Here is a 21,384-nt window from a genome sequence, read left to right as displayed (position 1 = left end):
TCAGGTCAGCTTCATCCTTTTGTCACTTTACACACACACACACACACACACACACACACACANACAGAGAGAGAGAGAGAGAGACAGACAGACAGACAGACAGACAGACAGACAGAGAGACACTCTCTCTACCTCCCTCCCTTTCTCTCTCTCCCCCATCCCGCCAGCTTCTGAGGCCCTATCCTTCCTCTCTTGAGGATCCAAAGACTTGCCTTCATTAATTACATTCTCAGCCCTACCCTGAGCAGTTCCTCCCATTTCTATTTTCTTAGCAGGTATCTGTTCCCCAAGGAGCTGCCTGACTCCCAGAGGACATCAAGAGTAAACAGAGCCACCTTACAGAGGGGCAGGGTCTTCCAAGGAGTCCTAAGCCAATATTCACTCAACTTCCTTTTTTTTTTTTTTTTTTTTTTTTTTTTTTTTTTTTTTTTAAACTGTGTTTCTGAGGCCTGTGGAGAGGGCTCAGGGCTCTAAGAAGAGTCCACATAACTCTGGGGTGGGGGTTGGGGACTGGGCATATTCACAGAAGTGTGAGCGCCACACACAGATCACAGGGCACAATGGGGAAGCCTGGAAAAACCCTGAGGGTACCTTCTGGGGTGCTGGTTGGCTGACCCTGAACGTATGTGACTGGGAGGGGGTTTCCTATGGGGTGCATGACACCTAACCCCACTAGCATCCGTGCTCCAGCTGGGTAGAGTGCTCTTCTGCCCAGCAGTTAGACTCCAGGACAAGCCCAGTGGGCCAGTTCAGCAGACTCTCCCCCAACCGGGACAGGGGATGCCTGGTCCTCCCATGACCTTAGGTGCTGAGAAGAGGGCACTCATTGGCTACATGGAGTAGCCTGGTATGATTAGCCCCCAACTTGACCATCTAGATTTGCACCGTCAGACTGGGGTCTACATCAGAGGCAAGAGTCACCTTGGCATGGTGTTGTCACACGTAGAGTGACTGCGGTGGGGTCCAGGAGATGGCCAAGCAGAGGGCAGGAACCCAGAGATATCAGGAGATAAAGCATTCAGGCTGGACAAGACCATGATGGCAGTCAAACATATAGAATATGGAGCTCAGACTTTTACAGAGAAGATGGGAATTTCCAGAACAGAGAGCAGGTGACCAGACCCAGCCAGCCACAGGTCAAGAGTTCAGACAGAGGCCCAGCATTGTGGTACACACTTTTAATCCCAGAACTGAGGGAGCAGAGACGGGGGGTGTCTCTCAGTTTAAGGTCAATTGGGTCTGCAGAGTGAGTTTCAGGTAGCTAGAACTATACGGAGAAATCCTGTCTCAAACCTTCCCTTCCCCAAAGACTCCAGACAGAGGAATGACCTAGACCTACCTAGCAGGAACCAAGGGCATGGAGGAGCTCAATGTGTCTACTAACTGGGCTGTTGGGAGAGGACTCTGTGAAGACAGGCAGAGTTGAACAGATCACAAGGGGCTGTGCCTCCTCTCTCTCCAGTGCAAGGCCCTCCATCATAGCACCTGTCCCCATCTCTAGAGACGAAGAGGTCTAAGAACTGGCCAGTGCCCCTTCGTTGTGTGACAGTCACCATTCACAGCTACCTAGAACAAGCCACAGTCAGACGGCCCCAGAAGAGCACTGGCATGAAGAGGGTGGGAGCTTGGCTGAGTGGGTAGGCAGGCTTACTGTTGCCACAGCATAGTCTGGGAGGCTCCACCAAACACTCCAGGATAAGGATTAGAGGCTTCTGGCCATGGTCTGGGCTCCATACCATCACAGGGCCCCACACCAACCCACACTCTGCCTGGAGGCCCTGGAGGCTCTCTGGAATTGGGCTGCTTCCACTCCTCTCTGGCTTTCCTGTTGTGGTTGTCTTGGACTTAGCACTCAAAGGACAAGATGCCTGCAGGTGCCAGGGCTGAGGTCAAACAGCTACGGGTGCTCATCACCCACCCAGACTCCACAAGTGCTACCATGGTCTGTGGTGGCACCTCAGGGGACAAGTGGCCTCCAAGACACTGTCTTCCGTTATGCCACAACAGCTTTTCCAGTAGCTTCACTGTCAGCTGTGACTTCACTCTCTGTATTACCCTAATGCTTACTCTGCCTGATGGGCAGAGTGGACCCAGGTTCTCAGAAACTTGGCACAGCTGCCCCAAGACCCCACCACAGTTGCTGTTCTGTCAAGGTCGTGTCTCTGAGGCACGGTGTGTGAGCTCCTGACTCCAGCACAGGCTACTTGGTTGAATGGCCATCCCAAGGGCAGCTGCAAAGGTAACTGATTGCAGCTGGGTTTTCCAACACTCCCCTCCTCTGTTTTCTCCCTGGTCATTATGGCGTTTGAATTATGTGCACCCACACCATGGCCAGGGCGGCTACCATGACTATCATAAACAGACTAATGAGGCAGACTCTTAAGACAGGGAGAAGGGGACAGGAACTGGAGGGAGCCGCAGAGAGAGATGTCAGGGCCAGTCTGGGAAGGAGGCAAACACGGAGGGGAGGCAAGCTGGAAAAGAAGGTTGCCTTTGAGCACCTCGAGTCCCATCTTCCCTGAACTTTTGAGCCCTAGGCAACAACAGCCATGTTTTTCTTTAAGGATTTCTTGAATTAGTTTTTGTCACGTTCAACTAAATAGCAACCCTATCTCCCATCTCCTTTTTCCTCCCTGACACCCGGTCCCTAAAGCGGACACGAAGAGTCAGACCCTGTATCTGTTCTGCATCATGGCCTCAGACGCCATTTTTATCACATTTGGGCCCTGAGCTCATCAGGGCGCACCCCGGAGCTGGCTCAGAATGTCACGGGATGGGGGGTTGGGGGAACCAAGGAACAAGAAAAGAAAAATCTGCATTCCCATATTCAAATGAGCTCCTGCAGGAGAAAGCAGACATCAGTTCCACTGAGGAAATGAAGCACTGAGAGGCCAGGCCCTGGCAAGCGCCTTGCCCGCTACAAGCCGGACGGCTGCCCTTCAACTAGCCCTTGGTGGTTTCTGTTCTCTCGTTATTTCTCATTAGTGAGCAGTGTCCCCACACAGCACAGGCAGAAGCTCTGCAGCCAGTAGCACCAGACTCACCCTTAGTTCAAGGGAGAAAGGTCTTTTCTGGCAATGAGAAGAAAAGCTGGAGGCAGAAAGCCGCCTGGGACAGCATCGGAGGATGGCACCAGTTAAGCTGAGGCTGTGACCTGCACTGGCTTCTTCAGCCCAGAGCTGCTCCTGCCATGGTCCCCAGTCATGCGTTCCAACTATCCTTTTGAGTGTGACTGCACCTCAATCTTGTAACGTTCAACACCCAACACCCAGATCCCCACTCAGCTCCACAACACGGCTGCAAACTCTGCCCTGTGCAGTGCTTGCACCCTAAACTCTGGGGGTAGGCTGGACCTACCTCTTTCCCCAGTTCCCTCCCACAGCTTATGCCAGGCTCGAAAGACATCCAAAGTCTTCAGGTCCCCACTTGGACTTCATTACACAACTGCCTCCAGCTGGTTCTGGGCATCTACTCTCCACCAGCCCAGTTAACCCCAGTGTGGCCAGGAACCTTTCAGACGACTCTCAAGTCCTCTTGGCGTTCCTGACCCAGGGAAACACCAGCATCCTGTCCACTGCGTGAGAGGCCTCCCACCTTCCCTCCCAAAGCCCTCCCATCTGCCTTCCTGTACTTCAGCCTAACTGGCTTCCTGGCTGCCTTACACTGGCCCACCCTTTTCTGCTGCTATCCCCAACCCCAAACCTCTAGTTCCTTCCTCTCCTCTCTACATCTGTGACCTAGTGACATCTTGTCAGTGAGAAATCCCTTTAAAAATCAGAGTCTGGCCCTAATTGAAGTCGGGGGGGGGGGAGAGGGTTCACCAGCTAAGGCAGGTCTGGAAGTGAAGACCCCCACTCCCCGATGTCCTTAGCTGCTGGTCCCTTGGCCTGAGGAGCTCCAGAGATGAGGACTCCTATCCCAGACGATCCCTGAACAACATATTCTCTGATGGATCATTGAAAGGGGTTTTAGGGGTGGCTTTTCCCCTCCACCAACTCCAGCTCCTAGACACTATGCCTGTCCCCTGCAAGTACAATACCGTAGAAATGCCTCTGACCCATAGTATATATCCTATAGAAAGGCAAATATCCTCATAGGCCATTGTCCCCAGCCTGTGTGCCTACAGGAGTCTGGAACTGCAGCCTCTGATGCTCTTCCAGGGTGCGGGCTACTGGTCTTGGATGATTCCTAGCCTCTTTTGCAGAAAACTAGTCTCTTGGCCAGATGCTGCACATGCAGTACCTGTGTCCATGGGTGGGCGCTGCATATGTAGTGCCCGTGCCCATGGGTGGGGACTCTGCAAGCTCTTGCATGGTGGCTTAGGCTGAGTTAGCAAGGGCGGCCTGAACCAGGAGAAGGAGGCCACGAAGTTAGCTCATTACCAGGTATGAGGGCCGTTTGTTTGGAGTTTGTTTTGGGGATGGGTCCGTGGCCAGGCAGTCAGAAAAACAAGAGTTTAGTGTATGGGATTACAGCTTTAGGGCCCACAGGAGCCTCCAATGTGGCCATTGCGCTGTGCTAACATGCCAGTCTGTAAGGTACACTCTGGGGGGGTAGGGGGGATCTGGCCTTGTGTTCCTTTTCCCACACAAAGCCCTTCCTGGGAAAATCCTCCAGGGTAGGATGCCACATAGTGACCTTCCTTACTTATGCATTGCCTTGGTCCAGTTGGCCAGCCAAGTCCCTCTGCCTGCATGCTTCCCACGCTGGTATTTCTGCTGGCCTCAGGAGCCTCTCTCTCAGGGCTGAACCAGGACTAGGGCCCTAGAGAGGGTGAACTCTACTTCTGTGTGGCCCCATGCAGATGACTCTACATAGGGTTCTCAACCTTCCTAATGCTGTGACCCTTTAATACAGTTGCTTATGTTGTGGTGACCTCCCCCCCCAACCATAGAATTATTTTGTTGCTACTTCATAAGTGTAATTTTGCTACTGTAATGAGTCATAGTGTAAACATCTAATAGGCAGGATATCTGTTATGTGACACCCCCCCCCCAAAGGGGTTGAAACCCCCAGGTTTAGAAACACTGACATAGAGTGTCTGGGAGCCTAATGAGGTCATGCATGCAAGCAGTGAGTCTGGCCTATAGGGGGCACCTACCACCACCGCCGTTAACTTAACCTTCCTGCTGCTTCTGGTCTCCATTTGTGGAGGAAGATTTCCAAGCTCCCAGAGACTGGGTAGCTTCCTCCAAGAGCACACAGCTGAACCTTCAACGCTAGGGTCTGAAGTGACCCTAGTTGAGTGTCTTTATGGAACTTGGCCCCTTCAGAATACCTAGGAATGTGCAGGATTGGGCTTGTAGGACATAGGCATACTGCCTGTTTTTTTTTTTGTTTTTTTTGTTTGTTTGTTTGTTTTTTTAAATGTATGTTGAACATTCCATAACACCAGCACAGCAGCACCATAGACAGCTGTGGGGCAGTGGGGTTGAATGGGGTTGAATTGGGTCCACCCAGCTGCTGGAATAGTAAGAAACCACCAGGGAACTGCTCTTTGTTCCAAGTGGTTTCCCGGTGGTTCTGGGTGGGCAACAAGCAGCAACATTCATGGAGGCCTGGACAGGAGCACGTGAAGGAAGGGAGACATAGTTGGTGGGTCTCCATGTCGCATAGTCCTGAGTTCTTCATAGGGTCCCAGCCTCCACTTATCAGAGTAATGACCAATACCAGGGCACTTTAGACTAGGACCGGGGCGGGGGCGGGGGCGGGGAAGGCGACTGGTAAGATGGCTCAGCAGGTAAGAGCACTGACTGCTCTTCTGAAGGGCCTGAATTCAAATCCCAACAACCACATGGTGGCTCACAACTATCCACAATGAGATCTGATGTCCTCTTCTGGTGTGTCTGAAGACAGCTACAGTGTACTTACTCATAATAATAGATAAATCTTTGATGTTGGGCAGTGGTGGCTCACGACTTTAATCCCAGCACTTGGGAGGCAGAGGCAGGCAGATTTCTGAGTTCGAGGCCAGCCTGGTCTACAGAGTGAGTTCCAGGACAGCCAGGGCTACACAGAGAAACCCTGTCTCGAAAAACCAAAAATATATAAATAACTAAATAAATAAATCTTTGGGCCAGAGAGAGCGGGATCGACCTAGCGAGCAGAGGTCCTAAATTCAATTCCCAACAACCAGATGAAGGCTCACAACCATCTGTGTACTCATATACATAAAATAAATAAATAAATCTTAAAAAAAAAAAAGACTGGAACTGGGACTGGCCAAGACTTTATAGGGATTTTACAAATTTTTATTAACTCTCACCCTCAATCCTGTGTCAAGATGGGGACATTGAGGCTTCAGTCATTAATGAGATCTAAGGATCCCTTTAAATTCCCCCCAACCCCATTTCCTGAGGGCTCTGAGATTTCTGAGCAACATATCTGGTTCTACTCACTTTCTTGGGGAGAATGAGAGAGCAGCTGAGAGAGAAGCATTTTGGAGGTGCTGCACGGTACTGGGAGAGTGAGCCCTGCCAAGCCCTTCAGGCCACACGCAGGCTTGAAAGGCAGGCTTGATTGTGCCCACCAGATCAGCTGGATCTTGCTGTCCAGTTCCAGGGCACATGTTACTTTGACCACTAGTTAAGTGCCTGAACCTAGTGCAGTTTCTGGACAAGTCAGTGTGCTGTGGAGGGGAGCCTAAGGGTTTGCTTGTGAGAGCAGATCAGAGAAGCTTTCTGGAATTTACCCCTCCCCCATAGAAGCTTCCAGGGTGCCTTTGGGGGGCTGAGACTGTGGGCTTGGGGTAGAGGCTCCTCTTTGCCAGCATCCCCAAGGCTGGAACAGAGAAACGCCAGTCCCCACTGCCCAAAGTTCTCAGAGAACCACTTGGGGTGGGGGAGGGGCAGGTCCTCACATGACCAGCCTCCGGCTGTCAGTGTGGGGTGCTTGAAGCGGTGCCTGGGGTCCCCCTCCCCCATACTCATACAGTCTACATTTCTGTCCACTTTGAGGCATCCACTGATGTGTGCCGTTGGTGACAGAGGACAGTCACTGCTTCCCTCTCCCTCGGGCACTGTTCCCTGTCTGTCTGCTGTCTGACTATTCGTGGGTCCCAGCCTGATGCTGGGTGGCTGTTTCCTTGAATGTGAATGTCTGTGTGTCAGAGCGTGGGTGTGTCTGTCTGTCTTCAGGGAGCCTCTGCTGCCGACTCTGTCCTTGACCTCCAGTATCTGTGTCAGAGAAGGGGGGCCGGCGGCTTTCCTCCTCCCCCTCCCACAGGCACTAACGCAGCTGCCACCACCCTGGCTGCACCCAGAACTCAGTGACCTCACCTGTCCTCTGCAGCAGTGACCACCCCACTAAGGTACCTCAGGGAGCATTCGTGGCCCGAACCAAGCTGCTTTGTGGGTCGCCCCTCCACCCACTGCCGCTGAGTTCTGGGTGAATGTTCTCAGCTCTGGGCTGGGTCCGCTCAGGCTCGTTCTTCCCTTATGTAACTCCACATCTGTGTGTGCCTTGCAGGTCACCCTGGACCCTGTTCTGAGCTCTGTCTAACCACGTGGAGATTGAGAACCCCACAGTTCTGTGCATATGAGGCTGGAGAGAACCCCTGTTCCCGGCATCACTTTCAGGGACCCCTCCCCAGTCATTCTTTGGACATCTCTAACCCCAGAAACCTACTTGCCCAAAGCAAGATGCGAAAGGGAGTCCTGAGGCGCAAGTTCCCTAGAGCTGCGGGGCAGCCATTCTCCACCCCATCCGGGCCGTGTCCCAGGTCCTCACAAGCTTAGGAGCTACGGACAAGGGTCGGGCAGGGGTCATCAGGGGCGAGGGCACGAGGGCAAACGGATAGCCAAGGGACCAGCTTCTAGGTGCGACCTCAGACATGGTCCCAGCTCTGTAGCTGGTTATTGCCTGAGTCGGGCTCTCCGCCAGCCGCGGTGCGCACACGGGCAGGGGTTCTAGTCGGCCGGCGGGCACGCGGCGCTGTCCGTGGTGCTGCCCGCGCCGGGCGGGGCGGAGGCGGGACGGAGGCGGGGCGAGGGCGCCAGCCAATGGCGGGGGCTCTGCGCGGGGCGCGGGGGGCGGCGGGCCGATCGCGGGGCGCACTCGGCTGCGCGCTGAGCTAGGGGTGCACCGACGCGCCGCGGGCGGCTGGAGCTCGGCTTTGCTCTCGTTGCAGCAGCCGCGCAGCCCGCCCCACTCCGCTCAGATTCCGATACCAGCCCCCTCTGCATCACCCTCCCGGACTCCAGACCCGGCTCTCGTTCGGGTCCCGCGGACCATGCTCCGGGCGCCCCCCGGAAAACCGGGCTGGGTGAAGAGCTGGCAAAGATTAGGCTCAAGAGCAGGGGCCCCACCCGGCCACCCAGCACTCGGCCCCTGTCCTGCCCAGTGTCCCCGAGCTCTGTGAGCCTGCTGGGCCATGGAGCGCGCGCCGCCCGACGGGCTGATGAACGCGTCGGGTGCTCTGGCCGGAGAGGCGGCGGCTGCAGGCGGGGCGCGCGGCTTCTCCGCTGCCTGGACCGCTGTCCTGGCTGCGCTCATGGCGCTGCTCATCGTGGCCACAGTGCTGGGCAACGCGCTGGTCATGCTCGCCTTCGTGGCGGATTCGAGCCTCCGCACCCAGAACAACTTCTTTCTGCTCAACCTCGCCATCTCCGACTTCCTCGTGGGTAAAGCCCCCAGACCCTGTCCGCTGCCAGAGTCCAGGGGCGCGGAGCCCGGGCTGGGCAATGGGGCTTGGCGCTTCGACCTGGGGTGGCTTCTCAGGGGTTCGGCCTTGGGAGAGGAGCTCTAGAAACCTTAGGATGGTGGGCGCGGGCGAAGTTCCTCGCCTCCCGGGCCGCAAGACGGGGGCTAGGTAGGGATGTCCCTGGGGAGGCTGCCCCAGCCGGCGGGCGCTCAGCAAGGCGCAAGGCGCAGCGACCGGCGGTGCAGCGCTGGCTCCTGCGCCGAACCAAACAAAGGCAGCGGCGCCGGACTCAGGATGCTGGGAGGACGCTGGGGGGAGGGGACATGGAAGGGGGATTTGGGGATCTGTGCTGGGGAAGGGGACCGTGGGGAAGGCGGGGGTGAGATGAGGGAAATGCTCCGAGGAGCTCGTTCTCACGTGTCCAAGCTCTGCTCCCAACTGGGGGAGGGGGGGCGGGGCTCGCGGTGGGGGCCGGAGCGCCAGACACCTGTTGGGGCTGCGAGCTGCTGCGTCTCCCAGACGCTGGAAGCCGGTTTGGGCGGTGAGAGCGGCTGGCGCGGCTGCAGCCAAGAACCCTTTAAGCCAAGAGAAAAGCTTTCTCGGTTTTTAAGCTGAGAAGGGAGGCTGTCCAACAGCCAGGGTAGGGATGGATGATAGGCTCCAGAGCCAATCAAGCCAGGGAGTACATATATCCCATTTCCCTCTTTTGGCGGTTGGTGTGGCTGGCAGAAGACCAACAGGTTCTGTGTCCAGAGGTCCCTATGTGGAGGTCCTTCCTCCTGCCACCAGGTCCAGAAGACATTGATGGGCTGGAGGATGGCAGCTGCTCAGTTGTAGGGGGACAGGGTGACTAGGAGGATACATAAGATATAGTACTGGTCCTAGAAAGGTGGCTACCCTATGAAGGACAGGCTCTGCCCTCTCTCTAAGTGGTCAGTCTGACCCCAACTCTTGAGCCATGGTCCCACCACAGCTGCTTTCCTATAGGTGCCTTCTGCATCCCATTGTATGTACCCTATGTGCTGACTGGCCGTTGGACCTTTGGCCGGGGCCTCTGCAAGCTGTGGCTGGTGGTAGACTACCTACTGTGTGCCTCCTCAGTCTTCAACATCGTGCTGATCAGCTATGACCGATTCCTGTCAGTCACTCGAGCTGTGAGTTCTGGGATGTGGGCATTAGAGTTTACTCTGTGTGTCGGAGAGCATTGGACAGGGTATGGCTGCTCGTGAGTTGTAGGCAGGTACCTGGTGGTCTTGCTCCCTTTTGATATGTGGGCCATTTTTCTGTGACCGTTGGCTGCCAGCATGAGGCAGGAGATTGGCTTGGAATTCCATACTCTTGCAGGAAGGGGTGTCAGGGTCCACCCTCTATCCTGGACAGGTACAGGATTCCTGGAACTGAAGGAGGGTCTTCATTCTTCCCACTTTTGTGTACATGAAGGTGTGCTCACGCAACACCAGGAAGCTGCAGCCCCTCGCTGCACACTCTCCCCTAAATGGCTGTTGTAAGATAGTTCTGGGACCCAGGCAGAAGGAGCAGAGGACACTGGTGTGGAGTGGGAGTCCAGCTCCCACTTCTTCTTCTTCTCTTCTCAGTGGCTCACTCCCTTCAGGTTTTGTCAGGATGCATCCTAAGGATGCTTGCAAAGAACACCAGCACAGAGTCCCCTTGAGCTTCCCTAGGTCCCCTATACCATTCCCCTGAACCACAGGACTATTGTGTCTGAGGTACCCAGTACAGTGCTGGCATATGGCACCTATACCCTAGACCTGTAGTTAGCTTGTGGTTCCCAAGGTGGCTGTCAAGGACACTTGTCTCAGCTGTCCCTCTGAGGCCCCTCAGTAGGATTTTTGGCCCCTCCTGCCACCCTTCCCCTTGCTTACTCATCACACTTGGAGCTTAGTTTGTTTCTTGGAAAAGACTAGACGGTCCCACCTCCCTACCTTTTCTAGCCATTCACCTTCTAGAAAAGAAGACAGAATACTTAATTCTTGTGTGTGGGGGCCAGTGGGGAGTGGGGAGTCTCTAGCAGTGGGCCAGCAGGATTCCCTTCTGTATTCCCAGCTCCAGTAGTGAGAGGAAGGAAATACTGGTGCGAGTCAGGACAAAGCCCTTCCCTTTCAGCACAGCAAACCATTGAAGACAGCTCTCTCTGGCCCTTGCAAGAAGCCTCACATCAGAAACAGTTGTGTGTGGCCTCTCTGGGTGTGGCCAGTGCTAGTGACACAAGCAAAGGCAGGGGGACCCTGTGGAGCTGGTGGTGGATGATGAAGAGACAGGATTCTGGTTGGTTGTGGGAGGCTCTGAGGCTTCGGGAGAACGTGTGGGCATCATGCAGGCTGGGGACACAAGCAGGGGAGAGAAGGAGCAGACATGGAAGTTGAGGCTTCTCTGAGCCTTCAGTCCAATGCTGCTGACCTGTTGTTGATTTGTACAAACCACTGCAGGTCTCCTACCGGGCCCAGCAGGGGGACACAAGACGGGCTGTTCGGAAGATGGCACTGGTGTGGGTGCTGGCCTTCCTGCTGTATGGGCCTGCCATCCTGAGTTGGGAGTACCTGTCCGGTGGCAGCTCCATCCCCGAGGGCCACTGCTATGCTGAGTTCTTCTACAACTGGTACTTTCTCATCACGGCCTCCACCCTCGAGTTCTTCACACCATTCCTCAGTGTTACCTTCTTCAACCTCAGCATCTATTTGAACATCCAGAGGCGCACTCGCCTTCGGCTCGATGGGGGCCGCGAGGCTGGTCCAGAACCCCCACCTGATGCCCAACCTTCGCCACCTCCGGCTCCCCCCAGCTGCTGGGGCTGCTGGCCAAAGGGGCATGGGGAGGCCATGCCATTGCACAGGTATGGGGCAGGTGAGGCAGGCCCTGGTGTTGAGGCTGGGGAGGCTGCCCTCGCGGGTGGTAGCGGTGGAGGCGCTGCCGCCTCGCCCACCTCCAGTTCTGGCAGCTCCTCAAGGGGCACTGAGAGGCCACGCTCACTCAAAAGGGGCTCCAAGCCGTCGGCGTCTTCAGCGTCCTTGGAGAAACGCATGAAGATGGTGTCCCAAAGCATCACCCAGCGCTTCCGGCTGTCGCGGGACAAGAAGGTGGCCAAGTCGCTGGCTATCATCGTGAGCATCTTTGGGCTCTGCTGGGCCCCGTACACACTCCTCATGATCATCCGGGCTGCTTGTCATGGTCACTGCGTCCCCGACTACTGGTATGAGACGTCCTTCTGGCTTCTGTGGGCCAACTCGGCCGTCAACCCCGTCCTCTACCCACTGTGCCACTACAGCTTCCGCAGAGCCTTCACCAAGCTCCTCTGCCCCCAGAAGCTCAAGGTCCAGCCCCACGGCTCCCTGGAGCAGTGCTGGAAGTGAGCAGCTGCCCCACCCTTCTGCGGTCAGGCCCCTGTACCTGTTCCGAGGGGAGCCCGAGCATGGGCCCTGCCTTTGTCCGTGGTCTGTTCCAAATGCCATGACAGCCTCTTAGAGCAACAACCCGGCAGTGGGGTAGCATGGTAGGTGGGCCAAGAGACTTCGTTGGTGGAACTGGAGTGTGCTGGCTGACTTTGCCGCCACAGTCTCCTTCACCACAGAAGAGACAATCCGGGAGTCCCAGGCATGCCTTCCACCTCCACACACTCACAGTGCAGTGCCAGTGACGTCCTCCTTTGCATACTTAGTGGCTGGTGTCCTCCCTAATGCAAACCTTGGTGTGTGCTCCCGGCTCCTGTCCTGGCAATGCGCCCTGCATGTGCGCACACCTGCCACACACCCACTACACACTTGCAATACTTTCTCTCTCCCAGACGATCTGGGGACAATGCCCTTTGCTGCCGCTGTCTCTTGCTTAATCCTGGAGTCCAGCTCCTAACCCCCTCTCGCTTCAACTCTTTGCCCCACAAAGTGTCAAGTGCCCCAGGAACCTTGAAGCTTCTCTGCTCTTCCATTCTGGGTGTTTTCAGGAAGATGGAGGAGAAGAAAACATCAAGTCTGTGAACTTGATGTTCCTTGGATGTTTAATCAAGAGAGACAAAATTGCTGAGAAGCTCGGGGCTGGATTGGCAGGTGTGGGCTCCCACGCCCTCCTCCCTCGGCGCTGCAGCTTCCGGCTGAGCCGAGCCAGCTGCTTCTGCCTGCCCCACCCCCAGGCTCGGGACGATGGCCCTGCCCTGCTTGCCCTATCTGCACAGTCAGAATTTGGGGGTGGGTTGGTTGTGGGGTAGAGCGGCTCTTCACTGTGCCCTGGGGGTCCTGAGGCTCACAGGACAGTCAGCAGGAGGGAGAGCAGGTTCGTGACACCTGGGAGGAATGCTTTGCCTCATCCTGCGTACTTACCTCAAGCCTCTGCATGCTCTGCCATCCTTGTGCCCTGGTGTGCTGCCTCTGCCAATGTGAAGACACAATAAAGTGTATTTTTTTATGGGTGCTGACTTTTGGGGTCTTTGTGGGTGTAGCTATTGTTCAGGGCTCTAATAGGAGGTCCAGTGGAGCTGAGGATGTGGCCTGGGTATTCTAACTGAGATGGAAGAAAAGCCAGGCTGTCATCCCAGGGTGTAGTTCCCATAAGGAACTGTTCCCAGAAGTGCCTCATTATAAGACTCCCCAAGGATCTGTGGGGGAGGCCCAGCAGGTACCCCCTTTCAGGAGGGTGGTATATAGTACTGGGATGGTTCACAGAATACAGATCTGTAGCCATTCCAAGGGAGGTGCTCAGTTTTCTTGTCAGAAAGCATTCATTTTCATGGCCTTGACCTTACACAGGAGTAGCCAGCCAAGTGCTGGCAAGACATGGGCCCCAGGAAGGGCCTTAACCGTGCTTCATGCTTTGAGAGAAGCTCAGGAAAATGGCAACGAAGGGGCTGGTGGGGCCATAGAGGGCCTTTGGAGTTGTGAGAACTGCAGCTGGGCTTGTGGGCGAGAGAGATGCAGAGTCACCAGCTCAGGCAAAAATCTGGTGATGGCTGTGTTTGAAGGTCGGGGATGGTAGGAAGAAGACCAATGGAAGGTGGGCGGTACTGCCCTCAGAGGACAGCCTTATGGAGCAGGATAGCCTGGCCCCGGCTGTCACCTTACCGTGACCTTGATCTTTAGAGACTTCACCTTTCCTCCTCAGAGCAGGGAGGGGTGTTGCCACCACATCTAGGCACCATGGGGTCTTCACTTCAGTGAGGGACGCCAGAGTAAAGCTTCATGTTAGCTCAGTGCTGCACAGGGGAGGCAACCCACAAAGCTTTTCCTCCTCCAGATGTGCAGTCCCTGCAGCTGTGCTAGCACTTGTCTTCCCTAGCTACTTGACAACCCCCAAAAGGCAGAGACCCTCCCCCTTCTGTCTTTCCCTGGATTTGAGTCCGGCTTCCTCTGGGCTCAAACAGGACCTTCCTTCCTCAAGTCACCCAGGCCCCTCCTCAGTCACCGGATTGTGGAGTGAACCTGAGGATTCTGTGTCTCCCTTCACAGTCAGTGTTCCTTGTGCCTCACTGCCCCAAGCTGGGCCATATCCTAAGCAGTTGGGAGTGGTGGGAGTAGATACCACATTTGCTCAGCAACAACTCCCCTCCCCATCTTGTCCCTGAGAGCTAAGAGGTTTTGTGGCTCCCCCAACAGGCTGGTACTGGCTCCCTCACCCTGCACTAGGCCTTCCCTCCTCGGTGGGTATCTGTCCCCAAAGCCCAGAATGATCTGGGAAAGGAGAAAGGACAAAGGACGGCTCTCACTTCCAGCATAGCCAGTGGCCAGGCTGCCCCTCCGCCCGGCCCTACTAAATGGCTACAAATTGGAGGATAAAAGCACAGGCTTTCAAGCAATTTTGCCTTCAATCTCTGGAAACTGCCGCTCCCGGAGTCGCTGTGTGGGGACGGAGGAGGAGAGAAGAAAGACACGGAGTCTATTGGGCCCCACGTCTGCAACAAACAAACAGGAGGGGGGGGGGGCTTCTGCAGTTCCAGCCAGCCGCTCCCATAGTCCCAGCCTAGAGGAGACAGAGCTGGGCTGGGGTTCAGTGGCACAGATGTTGTTTACTGAGCACCTACTGTGCACTGGTGCCAGGGAGATGGGTTGCCAGCAGAGCAGCACAGATGTGGGCCCTGAGCCAGAGGTGACAGATAAAGGACCCCTGGGATAAGCAGTTCTAGGTCAGAATTGTCTTGGGACTGGGAGAAGGATCAGTTACCAACCAGGGGCCACTTCCACTTGGATTCTAAGTCAGGGCTATGGCCAGGCTGAGGGCCACCTGGAGGAGTGGGCCCCCCTGGGTGTTGACCCTGACTGCACATGTGGCACTGACTCTGAAGATGCCCCATGGGGAGAGGCCCTGACACACACTAGCTGAGGACCCTCCCAGCCTAAAGGAAGAGCTTAAGCTACTGGGGTAAACCCACTCCCTTCCTCCACAGAAGAAGTGACGATTCAGAGCCAGGGCTGTGAGTGGGGATGGCTGGGGTCTTTCTGGCAAGGCTTCCTGAGACCTGTTGTACAAGAGTCATCTTCTCTGTTCTCTGTCCCATCCTGAGCTTCTGGATAAGTTCTGGGGCATGTGGAACCTTCCACTGAGAGTGAATAACAGGGCTCTTGCTGGGTTTGAGCCAAGGTTAGCACCCCATGTCCTCAGAGCAATCCCACAGGACTGTGCGCATTCTCCATTCAGCAAGCTCGCCCCACGTCATATGTTGGCAGTCAGCAAGGAGCCAGCATTTGAAGCCAAGCCTGATGAGGAGCCCAGGTTCCTTCCACTCCCTCTCTTCTTCCTGAGCAGTACTGTGCTCAGTACTGAACAGTACTGTGCTCTGGATGCCATGGATGGCAGTGTCTGAGCTGGTCCCTCTGCAGGAATCTGTCCTGGAAGACAGCATCCAAGCTCCTATCACCTGAGTGCAGGGCGGGGCTGGGGGTGGGGCTAGTATGGGAAGGAAAGCAAGGTTCCTGAGACAGGCTCTGTTGATCTTTGGCTGGTTTTTGTTGTTGTTTTTCATGACAGGGTTTCTCTGTGTAGTCCTGGCTGTCCTGGAACTCACTCTGTAGACCAAGCTGGTCTTGAACTCAGAGATCTACCTTCCTCTGTCTCCTGAGTGCTGAGATTAAAGGTGTGCGCCATCACTGCCCAGTTTGATGCTGTTGATCTTAACACAAAGCATTTGCTGTTGAGAGTTTAAGGTGAGGTTTTATGTAGCTCAGGCTGGTTTCATATCTATTATATAGCTGAGGATGATCCTGAACTTCTGATCTTCCTGCCTCTGCCTTCTGATGATAGGATTCTAAGCATGGGCTGCCATGCATGGTTTATGGAGCACTGGGAATGAAACCCAGAGCCCCAAGCACACCAAGCAAGCATTCGCCAGTGGCGTTACCTCTCCAGATCAAAACGCGCGCGTTGAGCTGGGTGGTGGTGGCGGCGGTGAATTTCGGAGTCCGAGGACAGCCAGGTCTACAGAGTGAATTCCAGGACGGCCAGTACTACACACAGAAACCCTGTCTCGAATCCCATCCCCCAACCAAAACAAGAGAAAAGCAAAGCAAAGCTATCCTTGCTGGTCACTCACTGTACCCCCTTCACTGTGCTGAGACAAGGAGACGGGAGAGAGAGTGGTTTCTGCCTTCCCTAAGCTGCTGCCCAGTCAGTGCTGTGGGAAGAGACCAGAAGAACTATGGGATCGAGGCTCAGCTGCCCAAGTGGCAAAAGTGTGCTTCAGAGGACACTGTGACTTGAAGACCGAGAGTTACCTGAGCCTCCCCAGCTGGTCTGTGTTGAAGGTTAGGGGAACCTGTCCTGGGCGGTCTGTGCGAACAGCCGGGTGGGGGAGGGGGATCAGGGATTCTAAGCTGTGCTCCTCTGCAGCTCAGGCTCAGCAGCTGGGCTTGGGGCGGCCAGGTGCCAGCATCATTGAACTGTGAGTGGCAGGGCTCCTCCCCACCCCCACCCTCCAGCAGAAAGTGGCACTTGGGCCGCTGCAGGCCTCCTGTCATTACCACAATTGCTCCACTGTTGGCAGTGCCTGCCCCTGCTGCCAGTGGGTAGTGCTGTGCTAACCTGGCACTAAGTGCCTGGGTCTCACCTCTCTTTAGGAAAGCAGGCTGCAGGGGGTGGGTCCCGGCCAGGGGAAGGTCCACAGATGGTACCTGGAGGGGCCACCTTCCCGCTGCTTCTCTCTGTCCTTTCACAGTGGGTCAAGCACACGAGTGACAGAAAGGGAAGACTAGCTGTTTTCTAGCTGAGTGGCCCCAGCAGGTCCTTCAATCCCAGAACCAAAGAGCCCTTTCCTTCCCTAAGCTACAATGAGGACAGAGAGACATCTCTATTCTGAAGTACAGGCCTTATGGCCCACGGATGACCACACTAAGGCGGGGACCCTGGAGGAGGCTTTGGCTGTACAGACATTGGGGAAAAGACAAAAGATTGAGCAGCCCGCTCCCTGTCCCTGCCTGGGAAGGGTTACCACAGTACCAGCCCAAGGACAGTACTTAGGCCATAATGACACCAAGGACAGCTTTGGGCAGTTACACTGTGCCCCCAGACTATACTCCGATCCCTTTTCTTAAACTCTGGTTCTCAAACACAGCAGCTTTTCTAATTCTCACTTTACAGATGCCGAAGGTGGGGTTAGGCAGCAAAATGTCCCACAGCTGGTAAAAGGCTGAGCTGCAGCTGTCTCTGTGGAGACTCCTCAATTTGTTTAGCATTCAGGACCATCTTCTTATATCCCTCTTGAGCCCAGCCTGATAGGCTCTGCTCAGGAGCCGCATTCCTCTCCACAGAACCAGTCCTTCCTCACATTTAGCTCTGTGGGGCCACATTGCCCTGCTTTGGGATGGCCTCTGAGTCACCTCTTGGGAGGTAGAGGCCGAAGGTGCAGAACTTCAGAGTCATCTTTGACTACACTTAAGACTCTGTCACAGAAGCTGGGCATGGTGGCGCATGCCTTTAATCCCAGCACTTGGGAGGCAGAGGCAGGCAGATTTCTGAGTCTGAGGCCAGCTTGGTCTACAGAGTGAGTTCCAGGACAGTCAGGGCTACACAGAGAAACCCTGTCTTGAAAAAATCAACAACAACAACAAAAAAAGACTCTGTCACAGAAACAAACAAACAAACAAACAAACATGAAGAACAGGAGCCAGGTGTGGCTTAAACCTAAAATCCTAACACTTGGTATCTAAGGCAGAAGGCAGATTTGAGGCTAGCCTGAGCTATAAGGAGTTTCAGGACAGTCTAGGCTATCTGTGTAAATAAATAAATAAATAAATAAATAAAAAGAAGAAGGGCTGGAGAGATGGCTCAGTGGTTAAGAACATTGACTGCTGTTCCAGAGGTCCTGAGTTCAATTCCCAGCAACCACATGGTGACTCACAACCATCTGTAATGGGATCCAATGCCCTCTTCTGGTGTACAGTTACAGTGTACTCACATATATAAAATAAATAAATCTAGAAGAAGAAGGAGGAGGAGGAGGAGAAGGAGAAAGGAATCAAAGAGACCTAAACCCAGAAGCTCAAGCATTAAAAATCATTAAATCTTTGTGTTTCCTTGGCACCTGGGACACCTGGTACCTTTGCATGAACTACAATGGACTTGGGCAATTCTGCTTGGGCTCTGTTTGCAGCCCACATGGCCTCTCTCTTGGACTGGTTCAACTCATTGTCAGTGGCTTTCCTCAGCAGACAAATAGTCCATATTTCTGGCATCTCCAAAATCCTGGAGTTTCCACAATAGTTTGGGTTTCACCGTTGTGGCTTCTCCTATTGCCTTTCTTGCAGAAAGTTTGTTGTTTTAGTTTTTTCTTCTTTTTTTAGACAGGGTCTCCCTCTGTAGCTCAGGATTATCTCAAACCCATAACAACTCTTCTGCCTCAGCTTCCCAAATGCTGAGGTCACCATGCCTAGCTCTAAACTCTCAATGTAAACATGGCTAAAAGCAGCCAGCAATATTCCTGCCACAACCCCAAAGGCTGAGCTGCCTTTAGGTTTGAGACTTGAGTTTTAAATTCACCCTCCCATAAAGAACATATATGAATGAAGACCCTGTGTCTTTATCTCTCCCAGAAACATCATCAGTATATCAGCACAGTCTTTCTTCCCATTTCCTACCACCATTCTGCGTCCCCCTGCGCGCCCTGCATGAACTCTCACCAGAAGGCCTACTGGGAGGGGAATTCATAGAGCTAGCACAACTATGACCCATATTCATAAGACAGAAGCAGGAGAATCTCTGTAAGTCCGAAATCAGCTTTATCTACATAATGAGTTCCAGGCCATCTAGGGTTGTCTCAGATCAACAAACTGAGATTACTGACCCAGTGGCTCTTCTAAGGGCAGCCCTTGGGAGCAAGAGGAGAGAACAGGATGACTGTTGGATGATATAAAGCAGAAAGAGACCCAGTCGCAACAAAATGAAACAAGACAAGCTCATCTTACAGCATCTAGGTCTTCTCTAGCACAGGCGGCCACACTTGTAAATTCTTCCCAAAAACTGTTGCAGGTTTAATTTAGGTAATGACCCCTGCTTCTCTGGTTCCAGTTTTTTGTACTTGTTACATTGTGTCAATATGAGAGAAAACCTGGCCAAAGCTAACCAAGGGAAGAAGGACAGAGCGGTCTCAGTTCCAGGGCTTTAGTGTGCAGACAGACTTATCCTTGGCAGACATCAAGTGGGGTCATTTATAGTAGCCAGGAAGCGGACAGAAAGGAAGACAGGGCCAAGTATAACTTTGAATGTCTCCCAGTGCTTCCAATCATAAAAGATACAAGAGTGATAGGGGGGAGGTCCACCGACTTTCCACAGTTCCATAACCTAGACACTCCTCAGTTCACTGTGAACTCCAACCTCTCCTCTATGGTCCCCATGGCTTGCTCAAGTGAGGTTCCTCACCCACGAGTGCCATCCTGAGGATAGGCGTCTTTGTAGAGGATGCCATTAGATGCCAGGGGAAGGCAGTTGGTTGCAAGCAGCTTTTTTACCCCAGGGCTCCCTCCCAGGCTCAGCCTCTCAGCAAACAGCTCTAAGCATAGCTGAGGGCCAGGTGAGCACTGCAGCTGGGCCCTCTTCCAGAGCTCCTCACTAAACTGTTTCTGTTTGAGGTTTTTCCAGACCCACATGCCACAGTGATATGCATAGAGGTCCACGTGCCCATTACCTGGTTCCTAGTGGAGCCTCAGACAAACGGTCAGCAGCTGCAGGGTCAGACCGACGTCAACCTGCCTCCTCGTTTAACATGCACCCCGTTCCATGCAGGCGTAGGTCTTGCGCGCACCGCTTGGCTAACCTCCCTCTGTAGTTCGGTATGAACACAAACCCCGTTTGCTCATAGTGGTGTCAAGTGTCATGCTGTGCAGCTGTCCCTGTACACTTGAGGAGCATGTCTTGTTTCTAGACAGAAGTCGACATGTAGTCCAGGGTTAATCTTCTTGCCTTGGCCTCCCCATTGCTCAGGCTGCAGATATGTTTCCTCTATGCTTGACTCTCAAGAACACGATCCTTTCCTCACAGGTGCCTAATACTAGGCAAACATGGGGCTCTAAGTGGCTTTTCATTCGTGTAGGCTCTGGCGACCTCTCCTGCTGCCTGCCCTTCACCATATGGGCTGCTCCTCTAGTTCTAATGTTCAGTTAGGATTTTGAGGACATCTGGATTTAGACTGGGCCCTAAGTCCAATGAGAGTATCCTTAAAAAGAGAATGTCAGATGTGGTCCCTACACCTAGAATACCAGTACTTGGGAGGCTGAGGCAGGAGAATTATGCATTTGGGGAAAGCCTATGCTACATAGTAAAACCCTATCCACAAAGTGGGGAGGAAAGAGTTGGGTAGATGGTCCATGAAGACAGAAGCAGGGATTAGAGTAATGCAGGCATAAGCCAAGGTCTGGGGGAGCCAACTCTGAAAAGGCCCTTCCCAGAGTTTTAAGTGGGAGCACGGTTCTGTGCCGCTTGGACCCCAGGTTTTTGGTCTCATTTTATGTGTAGACAGTTTGTCTCTGCCCCATACTACTTCTTGGGTCTCTGCCTCTGCTGGGCTTCTCTGTCAGAGGAGGCCCAGGATGGGCTATGTGCTGGGCACTGTGGCACCAGAGGGCAGAGTGTGAGCTCTTGAAGGCCTAGTCAGTATCTCCTTGTTGTCAGGGCAGACACAGGCACCCAGACAAGAAGGGTGGGAGCCAAGCTAGACTTACCATCAGCAGCCAAAGTTCCATGCTGCCTGCCGTCCAGCTGTGGCCCATGACTAGCATCATCACGGAGGGAACCTGTGAGGTTCTAAATGGGAAGCCTGAAGCACCCTGCCCTCAGTTTGCCTGGGGTACAAGACAAATGTCTTCTTCAATGAAAACAGGAAAGAAACGGGGCAGGGGACTCTCTCTGTGTAGAGAAGGGCAAGTGGAAGAGGAACCTGGTAGCCGCAGCGAGGATAAACTGACAGCCAAAGTTGCAGGCTCGTCTCCTGGAGCAAGTGCATGCAAGTGCAGCTCTGGATCAACACTGCCAGGCCTGAGTGGGGGGTGGGCCAAAAGCTGGGGAGCTTTGGGGAACTCTGCACCCCAAATCTTGGACTCCATCCTCAGACCTGCTTCTAGAAAGGCCTGGCAGTAGACAGGCTGCAGCAGATGCCCACACACAATCACTAGTAGACAACTGTCACCAGGAGACAGATTGTGGAGCTCCAGCAAGGGCAGGCTAGACCCCACAGGCAAATGTGCCGAGAGAGCACCCAGGAACATAGGGAAGCTGGCTTGCTGCGCTGTCTGGGAAATGTCACCAGTCAGTGGGGACAG

At 54.2% G+C, this 21,384-nt stretch overlaps 1 protein-coding gene across 2 annotated transcripts; it reads left to right on the top strand.

Moving 5' to 3' along the window:
- The first annotated feature begins 8,070 nt into the window (after positions 1-8,070).
- On the top strand, positions 8,071-13,064 carry Hrh3 (histamine receptor H3). Of its 2 annotated transcripts, XM_029537142.1 has the most exons (4): positions 8,071-8,621; positions 9,629-9,795; positions 11,089-11,492; positions 11,598-13,048. In XM_029537142.1, exons 1-4 carry the CDS (start codon positions 8,372-8,374, stop codon positions 12,007-12,009), a joined length of 1,233 nt encoding a protein of 410 aa, XP_029393002.1. In that variant the 5' UTR covers positions 8,071-8,371; the 3' UTR covers positions 12,010-13,048. The 2 variants fall into 2 exon arrangements, with proteins under 2 accessions (XP_029393002.1, XP_021049355.1); XM_021193696.2 differs by having other exon boundaries at positions 11,089-13,064.
- Positions 13,065-21,384: the final 8,320 nt, after the last annotated feature.

Source organism: Mus pahari, chromosome 3 (genome assembly GCF_900095145.1).
Source record: "Mus pahari chromosome 3, PAHARI_EIJ_v1.1, whole genome shotgun sequence".
Classification (NCBI taxonomy): Eukaryota; Metazoa; Chordata; class Mammalia; order Rodentia; family Muridae; genus Mus; species Mus pahari.
This window is presented reverse-complemented; position numbering and strand designations above follow the sequence as displayed.